The following is a 21,566-nucleotide window of genomic DNA, read 5'->3' as shown; positions in this document are numbered from 1 at the left end:
TATTGACAATTTTTAATAAGTATGGAAATTGGCCCTAATATGACAAAAAGTGAATTTTTAAAATTCACTCTTAAGGTGGGTATTAAGTTCGAGTTTAGCCGCTAAAATCGTCATTTTCACGATTTTTTTTTCTTTGTCAAAATTTTATTCCTATAGAAAATTTTGTCAAATTTTATTTCTATAGAAAATTTTGGCAAAATTTTATTTCTATAGAAAATTTTGTCAAAATTTTAATTCTATTGAAAATTTTGTCCAAATTTTACTTCTATAGAAAACGTTGTCAAAATTTTATTTTGTAAAAATTTTATTTCTATAGAAACATTTCGAACATTTATCCCAAAACTTTAAATTTATCTTCGAATACGAAAATACCAACTCTTATTGGAAAATACTTTACAAAAATATAGAGTCCTTTAGAACATTTTCTTCAAGTTGAGTTTTTCTGCGGCTTTTTTGCACGGGAAATAAAATTAGGATTTTGTAGAACAGCCATATATCGGGCTGGAAGACATTGGCATGTTAAATTTGTGGTTCGGGACAAATATTTATGTTAGCCAGTTAAGCGTATACATATCCCAGGGTCCATTTAATTAAAAAAAATGTTTTAACTAAATGTAAATTACTAAAAAGGGAGGCTTGTTCACAAATGTTATTGCATAATCAAAAAATACTAATTGTTTTTAATGTTTGAAGTTATATAATGTGTACCATTTTACTATTGTCCATTTGACCGGAGTGAATTTATAGTTTTATTTGGATTAGCAGAAAATTTCAGCAAACTACTGACTTTTCTACAGTATGTCACTGTTCCAAAAGAACCGATTGTTTGCTGTTCTACCAAAAAAAAAAAAACTGCTAAAACAGCAGCATTTTGTTTGCTGAAACAAAAACAGACTTTTTTCTATGAGTGTATATAATTCGATTTCCCTCCCGTTGGTGTCATAAAACTGCATTAAAACTAATTAGTATGTGGGCAATTTGAAATTAGCAACGTGCTGGGCCGCGTGTTAGAAAAGATTCCCAGCGGAAAGAATTCACAAAATGTCAATTTTAAACTGATAATGGGATGCAAACTAAACTGACTATGTGATGCACATTTTCATCCAGAAGTTGTTGATATGGAAAAATATCAAGTTTTTTAATAATTTTAATTGGTTGCACTTTGAAATTATTCTGGAAACTTTCTTGTCGATAAGTCATTCATTTTCCATCGGTCATCGGTCAGCTTCTTAATGTTTGCAAGAATGTAACATCCAAAGATTTTACTTTTCTTCAAAGAGATTTAATTTTACTGACTTCTCTAAAGTGTTAATTTAATTTTTCATATTGACTTACCAATTATTATAAACTATTTGAAGCAGTTCCAGTTAATTGTCCAACATTTTTTCATCGGTCAGCTTTTTACTGTTTTCAAGAACTTAGAACGTAGTGACTTCTTTCTCTGGTTGGTTCAACAGAAGGAAATAATCGAGAAGGTTCAGCGGTTAAAACTAGAAGTGCCGATATGTAATAGGTACTTTTAGTTAATGCGGTATCACAATGGACTGAATAGTCTAAGTGAGCCTAAATTTTAATCGGGCCGTCACTTTAACCTAACCTAGTGACTTCTTTAAAGTCCATTTCATCCTCATCGCTACCACAGAAACACAGTGATTGTTATTCAGATATTTTACAGACCCATCCATCGAGAATAAAAACACTGACTGACGCTGCAACATGGTACTTGCCACTTGTAAATCAACATCATTCTTTTATTAAGGTGAGTATTAAGTTCGAGTTTAGCCGCTAAAGTGAAAACTAAATCAACATCAACATCTAAACAATCGTGTTTTGCTTGACCACAATGATTCTTTTACAACTACCTTAAAATGCACTTTTTCTGATTGTTTGAAGGGGCTCTTATTGGCGTCGTTCTAAATTTATTAAAAAAGGCACCTAATAATTGCACTCATACGATACGTTTTTGACGGCCCTTTTCCGACGAGTTTTGGATGTCGTATACGATTGTTTTCGACGTGGTGGGGATTCTCAAAAGAGCCGTCAAATTCAAAAAATGTTGACAGCAGTGATGCCATGCCCCTGCCAACATTTTTTGAATTTGGGGGCGCTTCAGAGAATCCCCACTACGTCGAAAACAGTCGTATACGATATCCAAAACTCCTCGGAAAAGCGCCGTCACTATTGAGAAGTTGTACCACGCCAAGTAACTACAAAAAAGTATCGCATGAGTGCAATTGTTAGGAGCCCTTCTGGATACATTTAGAAGGACGCCAATAAGAGCCACTTCAAACAATCAGACAAAGTGCATTTTAAGATAGTTGTAAAAAAATCTATCAATGTATGGTCCAAGAGGGCTTAATTGATTAAATAAATGTTTGAATTTGAATTATAATCATTGTGGTCAAGTAAAACACGATTGTTTAGATGTTTATTAATTTTATGAAACATTTATAAATTCTCATAACTATAACATTTATACGGCTATCACATCACATTTAACACATTTTTATGCATTAATAAGAGATTGATGTTGAGTTACAAGTTGTAAGTTAAATGTTGTAGCGTCTATCAGCCAGTACTTTTATTCCCAATGGAGGCAGCGTGTCTGGAAAATATTTGAAAAACTATCACTTTATTCCATTTGGAAAGTCAAAAATTGTTCACCAATTTACTTTTAACAATTTTAAGCGTAATAACTATGTTTTCAGCACTTTATTTTCGTTTTCATTGAAATAAATTATAATAAGCCAGTTGCGCTTGGTGTTTCGCAAAATATAAAATGGCTCTTGTGACAATAGTGATGGCAAAATACTTTCATGCGAATAGTGATGGCAAAATACTATCACAGTTGGCGATTGTTGCAGTGTCACTTACGAGTCTGTGGTAGCGATGAGGATGAAATGGAACATTGAAATGCTGGCAGGGGCGTAGGGAAAATCCTTTTTTGTAGGGATTTTTTCCTAAAATTACATCGGTAGGGAAAAAGGACAGATCTTTCATTTTTCTACAAATGTAGGGAATTTTTCCAATTTCCATATTTTACTACAAGAAGAGTACTTTTCCTTAATATTCCAGATATTTGAAGATCCAAAATATATGGTAGTCAAAGCTTCAACTAATGGAATACGTGATTCACCGTTAACGATGTTATTGTAATGATTTTATTTAGAAAAGTTCAAAAGATGTTTTTGCATTGGTATTTAATTACAAATGTGTAAATAGATTTCATTTGCAGGAATAAACGCTTCCATTAAGGTTCATAAACAGGTGATGGCATCGTCAACTTGGTGCCTCTCAATATTTTCTAACACAAAGATCACTTGCAGTGCATACGCGGATTCGTGTATATAAATGTAGGATTACATATTATTACAATACTTATAGCCTATTGGACAAGAAGATTAAGGAAATTAGTACTATTAAGTTACTGAGAAGAACTTGTTCAATAAGCTCGAATAAGTATTGTAATAATATGTAGTTTAAATGACTTGGACATTAAACACTCCTGCATTGGTGTCATGCGCTTTACAGACTATCAGTTATTCCGGACGACATTTCCATTACATTGTGCACATTATAAGTTAAGTCCGAAGGCATAATCGATACTGCTGCATGTTTATGGGATCGATAACATATTTACCGATTATTTAGTCATCGCCGACAAGTCGTATCGATCCGACACATTGTAAGATTCTTTACAAACACCGACATTCCGTCCGGAATAACTGATAGTCTGTGCAGCGCATCAGGCTAACATAAAAATAGTAAATGTAGGATTTTTATTCCGTAATATTTTCAAAAACTGCTTTACAACTGTTACATTCACAACAGTTTTTAATGTTTTAGGAAAATGTCGTCTAGTGAAGAAAATAACATAAAACCATTCCAACAAAATTTAGAAAATAGCCTTTTTGACCAAATTGGCTCACTGTTGACTTAAAGGGTTGGCTAGAGGCGGTCGAAAATGACGATTTGAAATACCAATGCTTGTGGCAAGTTCGTAATTTGCAGAAATCTGACCTGAAGAAACACGCGGCTATTAAAGTCCACAAGAAAAATGTTGGTAGTGTTAAAAATGAGCAATGACGTTGCAATGTTCGAAATCCGAATAAAAATGTCATATTATTGAATTCAATATAAAATATTTGTTATTTTCTTGCCAAATTTGTTTGAATTTAGTACCGTAGGGAAAAAAATTTTGGGCGTAGGGAAAAAGGGAATTTTTAGGAGCCACGTAGGGAATTTTCAAAAAACTTCCTGGCATCACTGGTTGACAGGGTTCATTGTAATAAGCTAAAATACAGCGATTTTAGGGACAACTTTTAAACAATTAACTTTTCGTTGACTGAAAACTAACTAACTTGTAGTTAGTTAAAAAATAACTAAATTTAAAGCAATGCAGAGTTGGGCATCGCCATGTTAAAATAGTTAGTTGACTCCATATAAAATCAATCCAAATGTCAACCACTACTACTTGAGAAATGACTAGCTTTAAATTAATTTAAAGTTAACTGCTTGTGCGACGGGGTGGGTACTATGTTCGAGTTTAGCCGCTAAAGGTAAGTACTTTTCAAGTTGAAATTTTCGCTGTTGCTTTATTAAAACAGTTCAATATAAAGCAGATAAATTAACTCAATTGATGCTCAGTTTATTGTTCCCTTAAATTTCGGCACGACATTATGGGAATGTGTTCCCTGCCAGCATTTTAAAGTTCCATTTCATCCTCATCGCTACCACAGACTCGTAAGTGACACTGCAACAATCGCCAACTGTGATGGGGGAAGCGTATGAAAAAGTATGAAATGTACATGAAAGTATTTTGCCATCACTATTGTTAGAAGACCCATTTCATATTTTTTGAAACACCAAGCTCAACTAGCTTCTTATAATTTATTTAAATAAAATCGATCATGAAATGCTGAAAACATAGTTATTTTGCTTAAAATTGTAAAAGGTAGAGGATTTTTGAGTTTCCAAATGGAATAAAGTTATTGTTTTTCAGATATTTTACAGACCCGATGAATCCTTAGAGAATAAAAACACTGACTGATAGGCGCTGCAACATGGTACTTGCCACTTGTAAATCAACATCATTCTACTATTAAGGCCGGTATGCACCTCTAGGCAAAAATTTCATTCCCATAAGAAATGCATTGCTATTTATGCTAACGAAATTTTCGGTAGCGTTCAATTTCGTATTTAGAATATTTAGGAATATTTAGAACATATATAAACAATTTTTAAAAGCGATTAGCTGGTATAAAATTTGTGTACACAGCCCTGTTTTTTTGTTGTAGACTTAAATAAATTTTTGCTACCAAAAATTTCGCTAGAGGTGCATACCGGCCTTTAAGAAAAACATCATATTAAATCCCAATAAACACAGGATGAGCGTTTTTCAAATGCAACAACTTTTCAGTTTGAGGGTAAATATAATTTTCAACATAAATTCAACTTGACTTGAAACAGCTCATCTTCAATACATCTTCAAATTGTTTGCGAACTACTTCCAATTTGCCAAAATGTTGACGAAATCTTTGAAAAGGTGTTGACGATAATATGAGAAAACTGAAAGGTGTTGAAGATAAGACAAGTACTCGTTACTGACTAATTTTTTGAGTACTCGTTACTAGTAAAAGAGTACTCAATATCTTCAATGCCAGTTTTTTTCTTCTGACGGTAAGTAAGTTGGCGGTTTGGAAGTAAAATTCTTGACTTCTTGGAAAATATTAATTGAAGTTTTCGAAAATCGTTTTATCAGTTAAAATAACACGGAAAGGATATATGGCTTCACCTTTGAACAAAGTGAAAAATTTATCTGATTTCTTAAAAACGTTTGCATTTGAAAAAATAATGTCGTTGACTTCAGCTGGTTCAATCCAATTGTTTTCAGAGAAGGTACCCAAGCTTATTCAAAAACCCTTGGAAAATTTCAACATTGGGTCTCACGATAAAAATGATCGCTAAATATTTTCATCCACTGTCAATGGTGGAAAATGGTGGATTTAAAAAGTTTGCAAATTGAAAGCATCAGTAATACACAATGCCATTTAGATATACCCTGACGAAAAAATACCAAATAGTGAATACGAAATTGGCTCTAAAAATTTGAATGATTGGTGAAAATCTTTTTCTAACGAGACCCATATATCTACAACACCACATTTTATAACACTAGAATAAAACTGGATAATGTAATTTGCTTTTCTATACTGTTTAAAAAAGAGGAAGATATTATTAAAAAGTGCCCACAATGTCTTTTTTAATTTTTTTACAAAAGTAACGAGTAGTCAAAAGTAATCAAAATTTACAACACTAAACACTACCCTAAAATGCAACGAAAAACCATGTGGTTTTCAATACTTATTTGTGCAACGAAGTTCGTGGTCAATTGCAAGAAATTAAAAAAAACCGAATATTTTAGACAAATAACCAAATAGTTTATAAAAATAGGTAAGTGAAAATAAAAAATTAAATAAAACTTTAAGGAAGTCACTAAATGTATGTCTCTTTGCAGAAAAATAAAATTATGGATTCTACGTTCTTGAAAACATTACAAAGCTGACCGATGAAAAAATGGTGGACAATTAACTGGAACTGCTTCAAATAGTTTATAATAATTGGTACGTCAATATGAAAAATTAAATCAACACTTTAGAGAAGTCACTAAACTTAAATCTCTTTGCAGAAAACTAAAATCTTTGGATGCTACAGCCAAAGAAATTTGCTAGTAAGGACAGCAGAAAAGTCTGCTAAAAAAGGGACAGAAGTCGCTGTTTGCTGAAATAGCAAACATTTCCTGCTATTTTTTAAGCTCGTCTACACTAAATCATGTTTTATTTTGGCTGAAGCAAATAAAAATATCAACTTAGGAGCTATCCTAACATAATTAAAACAATATTTTATGAAAATCTATAGTAATTGATTAAAAATGTGAATATTTATCGAATTGAGGCATAATAGCAAACAAAATGTTTGCTGATCGTATTTATGAGCTTGTAAATATATTACAGGGCAAAAATATACCAAAAATTACTTTTAATTCTTAAATATGCTTTGGGGAAAAAATTACAACCTAAAAATTTTGTAATTTGTTATTCATTAGGCCCTGAAGTACAAAAAATATAACAGCAGACATCGACTGCTGTTATTTGCAGACCTTTTTCTATAAGTGTACATTCTTGCAAACATTAAGAAGCTGACCAATGAAAAATGAGTGGCTTATCGACAAAAAAAAAAGTTTCCAGAAACATTACAAGTGCAACCAATTAAAATTGTTAAAAACAACAAATTGTTGAAATCAACATCTTCTGGATGAAAATGTGCATCACATCGTCAGTTTGATTCATATGCTATTATCAGTTCAAAATGTATATTTTGTGAATTCCTTCTTCTGGAAATCAATTCTAACACGCGGCCCAGTACGTTCCTAATTTCAAATTGCCCGCATGTTAATAAATTTTAATGCTGTTTTATGAAACCAAAAGGAAGGAAATCGAATTATCAATGCAAAAGTGTTTACTAATAATGTTTAAGATATTTAAAGTTTTGTTGTTTGTTTTTTTTTTTTTTTTGTTCTTATTTGTTGATATGTTTAATAAGATTATTATTTATCAATTGGTATTGTAGTGTATTATGTAGTGCAGTATTTTATTATATAATTTGAAGTGGGGATACCATTCATACAAATTTAGGTTGAAAAGTATTTGCAACGATGTTAATTTTGAATTTGACTCGCATCGAAAATTGTTTGACAAATTATTGAGTAGCGATGCATTTCAATTTGAGGATGACACTTGAGATATTATTGCTAATGTGTTGAATTTCACTGTTGAGGGTAGTGTCTGTTTTTTGATGAGAACGCGATTTTCTCAACAATTTCTCAACTTGAATGTTACCCTAATCCTTTGGAAATATGTTTGAAAAATTGTTGAAATTTAGCATTTTTCAAGCGTTTGTGTTTATTGGGATTTATAAGAATTTATAAATGTTTAATCAAATTAATAAACATCTAAACAATCGTGTTTTAACTGACCACAATGATTATTTTACAACTATCTTAACATTCACTTTTTCTGGTTGTTTGAAGGGGCTCTTATTGGCGTCGTTATAAATTTATTAAAAAAGGCACTAAATAATTGCACTCATGCGATATTTTTTTGTAGTAACTTGGCGTGGTACAACTTATCAATTGTGAGGGAGCTTTTCCGACGAGTTTTGGATGTCGTATACGATTGTTTTGCAAAAAATTATGGTAAAATTTTTATTTATAAGAATTTATAACTGTTTAATCAATGTTTATTTTCGATGAAATGATTTATTAAAGAAAAGTAACCGTAAAAAAATGACCAATTTAGCGCGATAACGCCAACTCAATACTACCCTTTAGATTGCATTTGGAAAAGACTCAGTACAACCCTTTAGATCGCATTTGAAAAAGACTTGTGTCTTTGCTTATTGGGGTAGGATACCATTTTATGCCACATTGGCAACAATGTACTTAACAGCTGCTCGCAAGTATTCGGTATCTCAATGTATATACCGTACATCACAAATCAGGTGACTACGTACAAAAAAAAAAAAATAAAAACATGAACATGTCGCCCCGAAACAATGATGATCCTACCGAGAATTCACAACAAAATGTCCAAGAAGAGGATATCCAAGGTAATGAATATGCCGCGAAGTATATGGCTCCAACAGTGAAAATATTTCTTCTCTCCGTTTAGAAATGGAGGCTGTAAACAACAGTCTGGACGAGTTGAGCTCTGCTTTGGATTTCTTTGAGCAACGAACTGACAACATCATTGAACAGCTTAAGGAATTGCTACATTCGAATAGGGAAATAAGACAGGAACTGGCAATGGAAAAAGCTACGAAAGGCGTGGATAATATGAATATGGAAAACAAAGAAACCTGATTCATTGGTCTTTGTTGCAATTAAAGAACATTGCAAACGGGTTGCCAAAGAAGTATTATACAAAGGTGTTTATTTCGTTAATTATTGGTAATATACATAAAGTACCTTAGTTGCATCTGTCATTGTTTGTACATGGTAATACAGTCTAAATTTATAATATAAATCTAATATAACATCATTTCCTTTTTTGGCGCAATAGCTGCTTACTAGATATCTCAAATAATTTCTTGTTTATGTGACGCAGTCTATTAACTTCTTGTCGCAACGAATTCAGTTCTTCATTATGGTTGGTTATTGACGCTGTGGGCATAGCCGCTACTAAAGAGGTATTAACACATGTACTACTAGGTTGTTTAGAGTATGAGTTGCTATAGCTACTATCCTCATCAAATGTATTGTGGTTGACCATTATTTCTATTGGCATTTCTTCAGCACCTTCAGGGTCGATCATTCGTTTTAAATTTGCCGCAAAAACTAGAGGTTGTTTATGTTCTGGATTGAAAATGGCAGGATTTGTAAGCTTTAGGTGTAGATTGGTTATAGCACCTTTGAATGCTAATGTCTTTATCAATTGTCGACTGGAAATATTCCACACTAGCACATTGTTGTCACTCCCACCCGAAACAAGAGTCTTGCCATCCGCCGAAAGAGCCAAACAATTTACTGTGCAAGGTTTCGTGTGGCCTACAAATTGTTTAGGAGCCTCCTCGAAATGATATTCCTAAAAGTAGGAAATTTTTTTTTAAATTTTAACGTAAAATTGAAATAAGTCTCTCCTCACCTTAACCCTTGGCATATCGTTAACAAAGAAATCAAAAATACTTCCGGAATTTGTTCCAACAAAAACTTGTGTTTCTAAAGCATTTACCGCAACACTTTGTAGTCCTTCTGCGAAGACTACACTTAATAGCAATGTTCCACTATTTAAATCATAGATTTTACAAGAGCGATCCAAAGATACGGTAAACATATATCCTCTTAAACCGCCTGTGCCCACGTAAACATCTGTGACTGGCAAGCCATGATCATTGAATGTATAAAGTGGTGCGAGATTTTCTTCTTGAGCCACTACTCTAGCCAGATTCCAAACCAAAACTGCACCATCTTTGCCGCAACTTACGAAGTGAGATCCGTCACTGGTAAACTTCACACATGTTACTGTTTGATAGTGCTTCGACAAGGTATTCATCATACGACCAGTAAGTACATGCCAAACATAAAGAGTTTCCTGTATGCCAGCTACCATGTATGTTGCATCGGGCGACAATGCCAAAGCCGATACTGCTCCAGCCACAACAAAACGTATGGCTGTCATTTGTTCTTGTGCATTAATTGGCCATACATGCAGCAATGGTTTAGTCAGATTTCCAGCCACCAAGTATTCTGAACCTACAATGGAAAGCGTATGTGATGCTGCCCCGCCGCCACCGCCTTTGTAATTCATAAGATTTGTTCCTGTACGATAATCCCATACAGAGCACGATAACTGGTTGTCATTTGAATTACTAACAAACAGAACTTCTAACACATTGCTGCTAGACATGACGCCAGCCTATTATTTAAAAAATGATAATTGTAAAAGCTGTTGTAGACAATATGAGATGAACACGTGTGTTTGTTTTGATTCTTCTTCTTTTTCTTCTGCAAAACTGTTCGATGCGACTAATGAATAGCTGTAGTCAGAGAATGATTGCAAAATGTGTAATTTTTCCACTAGATGGCACTGAAATAAAACAAAAGTCCCGTATGGAATACGTTGGCAATTCGAAAATATTGTGGAAATTAAAAAAATTCATTGTTTTGCAGAAAACTAAAATGTCAATTATAAGTGTAATGAAAACTATGAATATGTTTATTCTTTTAAATGGTTTAATGGGCGGACATTTCTACTAATTTTAGCAAATATAGTCACCTTTTTAAGGTGGGTATTAAGTTCGAGTTTAGCCGCTAAAATCGTGAATTTTTCACTAAAGGGAAAACTAAATCAGTCAAAAAGGCATTAAGTTATACATATTTGTTGCAGATTTCATTATAACTTGATGGGGAATAGCCCAAAGCAAATTTCCACAATGTTTGTATTCCGTAAAATGGATTATTAAAGAAAAGTAATCGTGAAAAAATTACGATTTTAGCGGCTAAACTCGAACTTAATACCAACCTTTAGCAGCTAAAGTGAAAACTAATAAATTTTGCAACAAATATGTATAATTTTATGTCATATAATAATCCATTTTAAAGAATACAAACTTTGTGAAAATTTGCTTTGGGCTATTCCCCATCAAGTTATTATACAATTTGAAACAAATATGTATAATTTTATGTTTTTTTTACTGATTTAGTGTTCGCTAAGCTCGAACGAAAAATCTAAATGAAATCTTTAATCTCATTTTTTATTTTGCGAATCATGTATCTAGCACTTGAAGACTATGCTATACGCCTTTAAATCTGATCTCTCATTTTCAGAGCATAATGCCTCCTCTTTCCCACATTATCTTTTATATTGCTTATTAACATCTCTGTGAGCCGGGACAGTGACACTTTTTTGACATACTGTCATTATCGTAAACAATATTTTGTTTTTTGTTTGGTGCAGTCAAAGTTATTACTACAAATCAAGTAAAGATGAGTTCACAGGCACCTCAAAAAATAAATTTGCCCGATGAGGAATTGGATTGGATACAAATGCGAATTGAAAGTGGGCCTGTGTTCCCAGAAACTACCAAAGAGAAGATGATGCGAAAAATAAAAGAAAATCCCTTGGTTCCTATTGGTAAGGAGCAATTGTACTTATATAAGAAAAATACAATTAATAAATTTCGATGTTTTTACTGTAGGATGCATAGCAACAGGATCTGCACTGTGCTATGGTTTGTATAATTTCCGTACCGGTAACCGTAAAATGTCTCAAATGATGATGAGGGCACGTATTGCTGCTCAAGGGTTCACAGTTGTTGCCTTAATTGGAGGTGTCGTTATGACGTACGGAAAGAAGGATAAATGAAAAGTGATGAAATCATTTTTGTTAACATATAATATAGGTTTCGCTCCATAGTCTCTTGTTTTTAATTTTGAATATAATTTGTTTTTGGTATTTTGTAAGGTATACAAATTAATAATTGTTATGTCAAGACAAAAACATTTTTTTTTATAATCTAATCAAACATTGTGTAATTACATGCTTTTTTTACGCAGCCTATTCCAACAATGTCTTACGAATATGAAACACTTCGAGGGATTCGGTAACGTATCTATTATGGAGTATTCGAAGCCACATACAAATGCATAGGTTAGTCTCCAATCTTTAAAAATTATCTGTTAGGGATGATTATTTGTTGACACATTGCTAATGGAAATGTTTCTTTCATATAAAATGTACAGTGCAACCTCAACAGGTGTTGATACCCATGGTGGCCAATATATTGTCCGCATTTGGGAGATGTCCACAGATGAGAGTTTAATTGTAATGTGATTATATTGCATACATATACATTTCTATTTAAGTGCCAAAGATATGCCGAATCATGAAGAAAGCGAGCGAAATATTACCATTACCCTTCCAACATTTTTTGGATTTGTAAACATATATGGGTCTCAACATCAAGTTGGAAAACACGCATAGGCGTCGTATCTACATTTTGTCTAAATGTCAGTCGAAAGTTACTAAACTGAAGGGTTGTCAGAGGAACTTTAAGTAAATCTGTAAAAGCAGTATACAATTGTTGTTGTAACAGTTTTTAATGTAGTTTCATCCATTTTATTCTATGCTTGTGTAGTTCAGCTGGTAGCCAGATCAAGGAACTCTGCGACAAGGATGGGGTGTGTCCAGAGTGATCTGGTAGTGAGACGGGTAGGCTTAGCTGGGCAAGCAAAAAGGTGACGAGTGTCATGTGGCCCTTGATTACATATGGGACACACGTCTGCTACTCTGCTATCAATCACTGATAAGTATGAATTGAGGCGGCTGCACTTGCCTGATCTTAGTTGGGCCAAAACTACCCTTGCCTGCCGTGGGAGGTCTCTCTCCTCCGGTGCTATGGGCGGCAGCCGGACTCCGAGAACAGGATTAACCTTGTAGCTTCTCACCGCTTCAGCTACAGTATCCTCATGAATCCTGTTCAGACCTGTCTGGTATGCTGCCTGATCTAGAGGCTCTCTTTTGTAACGCCGGATCTCGGGCTCTAGAAGGTGAAGATCAACCCTTACATTCCACAAGATGGTGATTCGGATGACAACTTCGATGGCAACCCAAGAGGTACTGCTTTGACATGTAGTTGTGTCGACGCACTGGGATGATCTTGGTCTCCGCATAAAGGTGATCCAGGGGTGTACTGCGGAGACATCCTGTTGCGGTTCTAATGGCAGCGTTCTGACAGGTCTGTATGTTATTCCACTATGTATCGCTCGTTTGAGGTGTCCACACTGGCGCTGCATAGTTTACCACTGACCGGCCAATTGCCTTATATGTAGTTAACAAGGTTTCTTTGTCCGCACTCCAAGTGCTGCCGCCAAGCGACTTGAGGAACTTGTTTCTACCGCGGAGCTTATCACAAATTGCAGTGGCATGGGCGGACGACTTATAAAGGCTGTCGAATGTGACCCCGAGAATCTTGGGGTAATTTGTTGTCGGAATTGTTTCGCCATCGGCTCTGACATTCAACTGCCTGCGTACTTCTGCCGTCCATGTAGTGAATAGTGTGGCTGAGGATTTGGTGGGAGATATCCTCAAATTTCTTGCAGTGAAATAACTGGTAAAATCAGCGAGGTAGACATTTAATCGATCGCAAATGTCATCAACAATGGGCCCGGATGCCATGATTGTGCAATCGTCCGCATAAGACACAATCTCGACGCCGTCAGGAGGGTGTGGAATCGAGGACATATATTGTAACTATAAAATGTATAAAATTGTAACTTTTTTGGGCAAATTTTTTATAACCTGATGGGGAATCACCCAAAGCAATAATTTAAAAAGTTTATTTTCTTTAAAGCGACTTATCAAAGAAAAGTAACCGTGAAAAATGGCAATTTTAGCGGCTAAACTCGAAATCAATACTCACCTCTAGCCGCTAAAATCAAAACTACATACTTGTTGCAAATTTTATTATAACTTAACGGGGAATAACCCAAAGCAAATTTTCACAAAGTTTGTATTCCTTAAAATGGATTATTAAAGAAAAGTATTCGTGAAAAAATGAGGATTTTAGCGGCTAAAGGTGGGTATTAAGTTCGTGGTAATTCCGAAACGTGCGTCCATCCAACCATCTTGCTGTCTATAGGGCTTTGCCCAAATAAATTTGACAAACATTATTTACCTCTGTTGGTTAAGCTCCACTTGTAGTTTAGTCAATACATGGTTTTAAGCTGAAATAAAAAACAACAACAATGATTAAAGAAAAAAAAAAACAACAATAACAAAACAAAACGAATGAAAATAAAATTTTGACAAAATTTATTATAGAAATATAATTTTGAGAAAATTTTCTATAGAAATAAAATTTTGACATTTTCTATAGGAAAAAAATTTTTGAGAAAATTTTCTATAGAAATGAAATTTTGACAAATTTTGTTATAGGAATAAAATTTCGGCAAAATTTTCTATAGAAATAAAATCTTGACAACATTTTCTATAGAAAAATAATTTTGAGAATATTTTCTATAGAAATAAATTTTTGACAAAATTTGTTATAGAAATAAAATTTTGTCAACACTTTCTATAAAAATAAAATTTTGAAAAAATTTTCTATAGAAATAAAATATTGACAAAATTTTTTATAGAAATAAAATTTTGACAAAATTTAAATAAAACTTTCTATTGGAATAAAATTTTGACAACATTTTCTATAGTAATAAAATGTTGGCAAAATTTTGTAAAGAAATAAAAATTTGACAAAATTTTGTGTAAGAATAAAATGTTGAAAAAATACGATAGGAATACAATTTTGACAAAAATTTTTATAGAAATAAAATTTTGATAAAATTTTGTATAGGAATAAAATTTTCCGTAGAAATAAAACTTTGACAAAATTTTCTTAGAAACAACATTTTGACAAAATTTTCTATAGATATAGAATTTTCGTTTTGTTAAAATGTTCTTTTTGAATCAGGAAGTGGTGCAAAATTGACACAGAAGCGATGAATTGAACATGGGATTGTCATGGGACGGATGTCCTTCATTTCAACAACCGTTACACTGAATTTGCATCGCTTCTTAAGGTGTGAAGTGTATCCAGTGTTTCGGATGTGAATTTAGAAATTTTGTGATATTTTGACGAATAAATAATTTTAAAATTTTTTTTATGATGTTTAATGCATTCCAACGCTTGTCTGGAACGTTTGACATCAAATATTTTAAAAAATTCGCAATTTTTCTAGAAAGGATTTAGCATTTTTTCGGCAAAATATAAATAATTTGAACTATTTTATTAATTCTTAATCTGTTTTTAACCTATTTGAAACAATAACATTTTAAATTTCCAATTAAAAATATGAAAAAAGCGTCGTAGTCGTAGAAAACTGAACAATAGATTTTTCAGTCGATAAATTTTTGTTTTATGTGTCAACAAACGTTTCCTTTCTTTTGGTTATAGAGTTTGATGGAGATCCTATGTATTGCTCAAGACACGAGGCATTGTCAAACATGGTTTTGTAATTGGTAAATTTGTCCAAAATTTTGATAAATCTACAGAAAGTAGAAATACAATTTTGAGAAAATTTTCTATAGAAATAAAATTTTGACAACATTTTCTATAGGAACAAAATTTTGAGAAAATTTTGTATAGAAATAAAATTTTGACAAAATTTGTTATAGAAATAAAATTTTGACAAAATTTTCCATAGAAATAACATTTTGAGAACATTTTCTATATAAATAAAATTTTGAAAAAAATTTCTAAAGAAATAAAATGTTGACAAAATTTTTTATAGAAATAATATTTTGTTTGGCTCGATTGGCAACCGTGAACCCATGTTGCTCGCGCACGTATCACTTCCAAGCAAATGATACAGGCCACAATCATACTTATAGGAAAATGCACAAGGGTCAATTGTGACTGGTACCAGTCTTCCAAGAAATCATGAAAGCCAACCGCCGAATACGGATCACTCTTCACCACGACAATCCGAGTTCATGGCTCGAACGACTGTATTTTTGAGCACTCAAAACATTGATTGGATGGGTCATACGCCGAATATATATTCCCGCACGTGAACATAATGAGAAGTCAGAATACATGTTTTGGAGATATCTCCTCAATCAGAGTAAGATCTTAATGAGGAATAGTTTGAAAAAAAAAAAAACAAGTATATACGGCCGTAAGTTCGGCCAGGCCGAATCTTATGTACCCTCTACCATGGATTGCGTAGAAACTTCTACGAAAGACTGTCATCCACCAATTTCAACTCACATGGTTATTAAATATCATATGCTACCACCACGTACCAAATTTCAACCAGATCGGATGAATTTGCTTCTCCAAAAGGCACCGGAAGTCAAATCTGGGGATCGGTTTATATGGGAGCTATATATTATTATGGACTGTTAGGAACCAATTCCTGCATGGTTGTTGGATACCCTATACTAACATCACGTACCAAATTTCAACCGAATGGGAAGAATTTTGCTCTTCCAAGGTGCTCCGGAGGTCAAATCTGGGGATCGGTTTATATGGGGCCTATATATAATTATGGACCGATATCGACCAATTTTTGCATGGGTGTTTGAGGCCATATATTAATATCACGTACCAAATTTCAAATGAATCAGATGAATTTTGGTCTTCTAAGAGGCTCCGGAGGTCAAATCTGGTGATCGGTTTATATGGGGGCTATATATAATTGTGGACCGATATGGACCAATTTTTGCATGGCTGTCAGAGACCATATACTAACACCATATACCAAATTTCAGCCGGATCGGATGAAATTTGCTTCTCTTAGAGGCTCCTCAAGCCAAATCGGGGGATCGGTTTATATGGGGGCTATATATAATTATAGACCGATATGGACCAATTTTTGCACGGTTGTTAGAGACCATATACTAACACCATGTACCAAATTTCAGCCGGATCGGATAAAAATTGTTTCTCTTAGAGGCTCCTCAAGCCAAATCGGGGGATCGGTTTATATGGGGGCTATATATAATTATGGACCGATGTGAACCAATTTTTGCATGGTTGTTAGAGACCATATACTTACACCATGTACCAAATTTCAGCTGGATCGGATGAAATTTGCTTCTCTTAGAGGCTCCTCAAGCCAAATCGGGGGATCGGTTTATATGGGGGCTATATATAATTATGGACCGATATGGACCAATTTTTGCATGGTTGTTAGAGACCATATACTAACACCATGTACCAAATTTCAGCCGGATCGGATAAAAATTGTTTCTCTTAGAGGCTCTGAAAGCCAAATCGGGGGACCGGTTTATATGGGGGCTATATATAATTATGGACCGATATGGACCAATTTTTGCATGGTTGTTAGAGACCATATGCTAACACCATGTACCAAATTTCAGCCGGATCGGATGAAATTTGCTTCTCTTAGAGGCCTCGCAAGCCAAATTTGGGGGTCCGTTTATATGGGGGCTATACGAAAAAGTGGACCGATATGGCCCATTTGCAATACCATCCGACCTACATCAATAACAACTACTTGTGCCAAGTTTCAAGTCGATAGCTTGTTTCGTTCGGAAGTTAGCGTCATTTCAACAGACGGACGGACGGACGGACGGACATGCTCAGATCGACTCAGAATTTCACCACGACCCAGAATATATATACTTTATGGGGTCTTAGAGCAATATTTCGATGTGTTACAAACGGAATGGCAAAGTTAATATACCCCCCATCCTATGGTGGAGGGTATAAAAATAAATAAATAAATAAACCGATTTTCGGAGTTCACTAATTCGGAAATATAAAAGGCAACCCTCGTATAAACCAAATTTCCCATAGATCTTTATGGACCTAGATTTCCAAGACTAAACCAAAACTTAGACCGATGTAAATCTAATTTTGTATATTTTTATAAAATACATCTAGATTTTTACACCCTCAAAAAAAATCGCTTCCTTTAACATATGTTCCAAACATATTTTGCAGGAAGCACATATATTATTGGATACTGCCGAAACATTAATATGTTTGTTTTATGTGAACATATTATATGTTTGGAAGCACTTTGAGCCCAAAAATATTATATGCTTGGAAGAATTTTTCCCAAAGACGATTGTGGTCATTGCCTAACATACTCGTAATTTTCACTTCCACGAAATATTTTAGTTCTTGGCAACTTTTTCTGTAATACAAATAATGTTGAAGAAATTATTCAATTTTATAAATTTTTTAAATTTTACCTTTCGAACCGAGGACCATACAGTTTGTAAGCCAACACACTATCCACTGGGCTACGTAGCTGTTATGGTCACCAGCAGATAATTATCGTTATAAGGTAAATTTATATAGCATAGTTTGCAGCGCCCACGAGCCCATGCAAACATAACATTATTTAACAGAAACATACATTTATTTGCCACGTGGAGCAGTGGTTAGCATGTCTGCCTTGCATGCAAAGGGTCGTGGGTTCAATCCCTGCTCCGACCGAACACTTTTTTTTTTATACCCTCCACTATAGGATGGGGGTATATTAACTTTGTCATTCCGTTTGTAACACATCGAAATATTGCTCTAAGACCCCATAAAGTATATATATTCTGGGTCGTGGTGAAATTCTGAGTCGATCTAAGCATGTCCGTCCGTCCGTCCGTCTGTCCGTCTGTCCGTCTGTCCGGCTGTCCGTCCGTCTGTGGAAATCACGCTAACTTCCGAACGAAACTAGCTATCGACTTGAAACTTGGCACAAGTAGTTGTTATTGATGTAAGTCGGATGGTATTGAAAATGGGCCATATCGGCCCACGTTTACGTATAGCCCCCATATAAACCGATCCCCAAATTTGGCTTGCGGAGCCTTCCGGAGCAGCAAAATTCATCCGATCCGGTTGAAATTTGGTACGTGGTCTAAGTATACGGTCTCTAACAACCATGCAAAAATTGGTCCATATCGGTCCATAATTATATATAGCCCCCATATAAACCGATCCGCAGATTTGACCTCCGGAGCCTCTTGGAGGGGCAAAATTCATCCGATCCGGTTGAAATTTGGTACCTGATGTTAATATACGGTCTCTAACAACCATGCAAAAATTGGTCCATATCGTTCCATAAATATATATAGCTCCCATATAAACCGATCCCCAGATTTGACCTCCGGAGCCTCTTGGAGGAGCAAACTTCATCCTACCCGATTGAAATTTGGTACGTGGTATTAGTATATGGTCTTTAACAACCATGCAAAAACTGGTCTATATCGGTCCATAATTATATATAGCTCCCATATAAACCGATCCCCAGATTTGAACTCCGGAGCCTCTTGGAGGGGCAAAATTCATCCGATCCGTTTGAAATTGGGTACCTGATGTTAGTATACGGTCTCTAACAAGCATGCACAAATTGGTCCATATCGGTCCATAATTATATATAGCTCCCATATAAACCGATCCCCAGATTTGAACTCTGGAGCCTCTTGGATGAGCAAAATTCATCCGATCCAATTGAAATTTAGTACGTGGTGTTAGTATATGGTCTCTAACAACCATGCAAAAATTGGTCCATATCGGTCCATAATTATATATAGCTCCCATATAAACCGATCCCCAGATTTGACCTCCGGAGCCTCTTGGAGAAGCAAAAGTCATCCGATGCGGTTGAAATTTGGTACATTTCGTTAGTATATGGCCTCTAACAGCCATGTAAAAATTGTCAAATTTTATTACTATAGAAAGTTTTGTAAAAAGTTTATTTCTATAGCAATGTTTGTCAACATTTTATTTCCATAGAAAATTTTGTCAAAATTTTATTTCTACAGAAAATTTTGTAAAAATTTTATTTCTGTAGAAAATTTTGTCAACATTTTAGTTCTATAGACAATTTTGTCAACATTTTATTTCTATAGAAAATTTTGTCAACATTTTATTTCTATAGAAAATTTTGTCAAAATTTTATTGCTATAGAAAATTTTGTCAACATTTTACTTCCATAGAAAATTTTGTCAACATTGTATTTCTATAGAAAATTTTGTCAAGTTTTTATTTCTATAGAAAATTTTGTCAAAATTTTATTTCTATAGAAAATTTTGTCAAACTGAATTATATACGTATTTAATCGGCCTTTTTTTGTTTAATATATACCCCTTATGGCTTAACTTACAATTTAGAAGACAGTGTTAAAAAGTTTTACGATACCTTGCCATCGGCAAGTGTTATCGCAACCCATGTAATTCGATTGTGGATGACAGCCTTTAGTAGAAGTTCCTACGCAATCCATGGTGGAGGGTACATAAGATTCGGCCTGGCCGAACTTACGGCCGTATATACTTGTTTTTTTTTTAATTTAATATTATAGTTTTATAATGTTTTATAATGAAACTTCGAAATGTGGGTTATTAAAGATTTAGAGTAAGTAGCAGTACTTGATATAAACGAAATTGACTGATTTTTGGATAAAATATTATTTGTTTATTGCAAAAATAACAATTTTGTAACAAAAAACTGTTTTTGGTACAAAACTTTAAAATTTGGAAGGAATTCAAAAACTCTAACAAAAGAAGAACGTGGAGTCGAGTAGAAACATACATAATTAATTTTATAATATAAACATAAATTTATTTATGCGTGCACGCTCACAAAAAATCGCTTCTGTAACATATACTCCCAAACATATTTTGCTTCAAGCATATATATTTTTGGGTATTGCCCAAACATTTATATGTTTGATCTCTTCCAATATATAATATGTTTGAAAGCATATTGGTCTAAACAATATATGTTTGGGTAGTCTAAGTTCCAAACATTTTGTATTTTTGCATCCAAATTCAATAATGTTGTCTTCCAAAAAACAATATGTTATTATGTGAACATATAATATGTTTGGAAGCATTTTGCACCCAAAAATATTATATGCTTAAAAAAATTCTCCCAAACAATATTGTGCTCAAAATTTTATTTATTTATTTATACACTATTAGAAAAATATGTTTTTCATATGTTCCGATATAAACAAAATGTGTTTCGGGCACAATTTTAAAACACAATATATTTAAGTGCAAACATGCAATGTTCCTAACCTAACACTAAAAGTTTGGGACATCTATGTTAATATGTTAGAATATATTATGTTTGGGACATGAATGTTTCATAAAAATCATATGTGTGAATGCAAACATGTATAAATTTACAAATTTCGACTAAACATACATATGTTGTGATATTTTATTCAAAGCGACAGAGAGAGTATAGAGAAAGCAATAGAGATGGAAACCGGGAGAGTTGACAAAAGATATCAACATAACACAGCGAAAGAATCAAAAGAGAACAATTTCTATGAAACCGCTTGTATGTTGTTTCGGAAAACTGGTTTATGATAACGCCAAAAATTTGATATGCTTAAATCTAAATATTATTTAATTTGAATAAAGAGAATAGACATTCGGAACCAAGAGAATAGACATTAAAAAAAACAGCATGTGTTTTCGCCGTGAGAGCAGCATTTTATGTATGCGTGGACATGTGTTTTGTTTATCATTTTG

The 21,566-nt window shown here is 33.7% G+C and overlaps 3 protein-coding genes and 1 long non-coding RNA gene across 4 annotated transcripts; 2 read left to right on the top strand and 2 right to left on the bottom strand.

The window, feature by feature from the left end:
• Positions 1–2,395: 2,395 nt before the first annotated feature.
• On the bottom strand, positions 2,396–2,789 carry LOC142228789 (uncharacterized). The gene is made up of 2 exons (XR_012720269.1): positions 2,673–2,789; positions 2,396–2,605 (listed from the first exon to the last, which is right to left on the bottom strand). It is a non-coding gene; the product is annotated as an uncharacterized LOC142228789 (long non-coding RNA).
• Positions 2,790–8,513: 5,724 nt separating this feature from the next.
• Positions 8,514–9,098, top strand: LOC142229347 (UPF0184 protein CG14818). Its single transcript, XM_075299898.1, has 2 exons — positions 8,514–8,667; positions 8,730–9,098. Exons 1-2 carry the CDS (start codon positions 8,592–8,594, stop codon positions 8,918–8,920), a joined length of 267 nt encoding a protein of 88 aa, XP_075156013.1. The 5' UTR covers positions 8,514–8,591; the 3' UTR covers positions 8,921–9,098.
• LOC142229346 (WD repeat-containing protein 18) lies at positions 8,974–10,556 on the bottom strand. Its single transcript, XM_075299897.1, has 2 exons — positions 9,702–10,556; positions 8,974–9,641 (listed from the first exon to the last, which is right to left on the bottom strand). Exons 1-2 carry the CDS (start codon positions 10,461–10,463, stop codon positions 9,096–9,098), a joined length of 1,308 nt encoding a protein of 435 aa, XP_075156012.1. The 5' UTR covers positions 10,464–10,556; the 3' UTR covers positions 8,974–9,095.
• A 913-nt stretch (positions 10,557–11,469) lies between these two features.
• Positions 11,470–12,116, top strand: LOC142230120 (HIG1 domain family member 2A, mitochondrial). The gene is made up of 2 exons (XM_075300755.1): positions 11,470–11,690; positions 11,755–12,116. Exons 1-2 carry the CDS (start codon positions 11,543–11,545, stop codon positions 11,919–11,921), a joined length of 315 nt encoding a protein of 104 aa, XP_075156870.1. The 5' UTR covers positions 11,470–11,542; the 3' UTR covers positions 11,922–12,116.
• The last annotated feature ends 9,450 nt before the right edge of the window (positions 12,117–21,566 follow it).

This window comes from Haematobia irritans, chromosome 3, assembly GCF_050003625.1.
Source record: "Haematobia irritans isolate KBUSLIRL chromosome 3, ASM5000362v1, whole genome shotgun sequence".
Taxonomy (NCBI): domain Eukaryota; kingdom Metazoa; phylum Arthropoda; class Insecta; order Diptera; family Muscidae; genus Haematobia; species Haematobia irritans.
The sequence above is the reverse complement of the archived record's forward strand: the minus strand, read 5'-3'. Positions and strand labels throughout refer to the sequence as shown.

Excerpts from the sequence above, each read along its gene's own strand:
- LOC142229347 (XM_075299898.1), top strand. The coding sequence starts at position 8,592 with ATGAACATGTCGCCCCGAAACAATGATGATCCTACCGAGAATTCACAA. Across the intron at positions 8,668-8,729 it reads CCAAGAAGAGGATATCCAAG|AAATGGAGGCTGTAAACAAC; the intron begins GTAATGAATATG and ends CTCTCCGTTTAG.
- LOC142229346 (XM_075299897.1), bottom strand. The coding sequence starts at position 10,463 with ATGTCTAGCAGCAATGTGTTAGAAGTTCTGTTTGTTAGTAATTCAAAT. Across the intron at positions 9,642-9,701 it reads ACGATATGCCAAGGGTTAAG|GAATATCATTTCGAGGAGGC; the intron begins GTGAGGAGAGAC and ends TCCTACTTTTAG.
- LOC142230120 (XM_075300755.1), top strand. The coding sequence starts at position 11,543 with ATGAGTTCACAGGCACCTCAAAAAATAAATTTGCCCGATGAGGAATTG. Across the intron at positions 11,691-11,754 it reads AAATCCCTTGGTTCCTATTG|GATGCATAGCAACAGGATCT; the intron begins GTAAGGAGCAAT and ends TTTTTACTGTAG.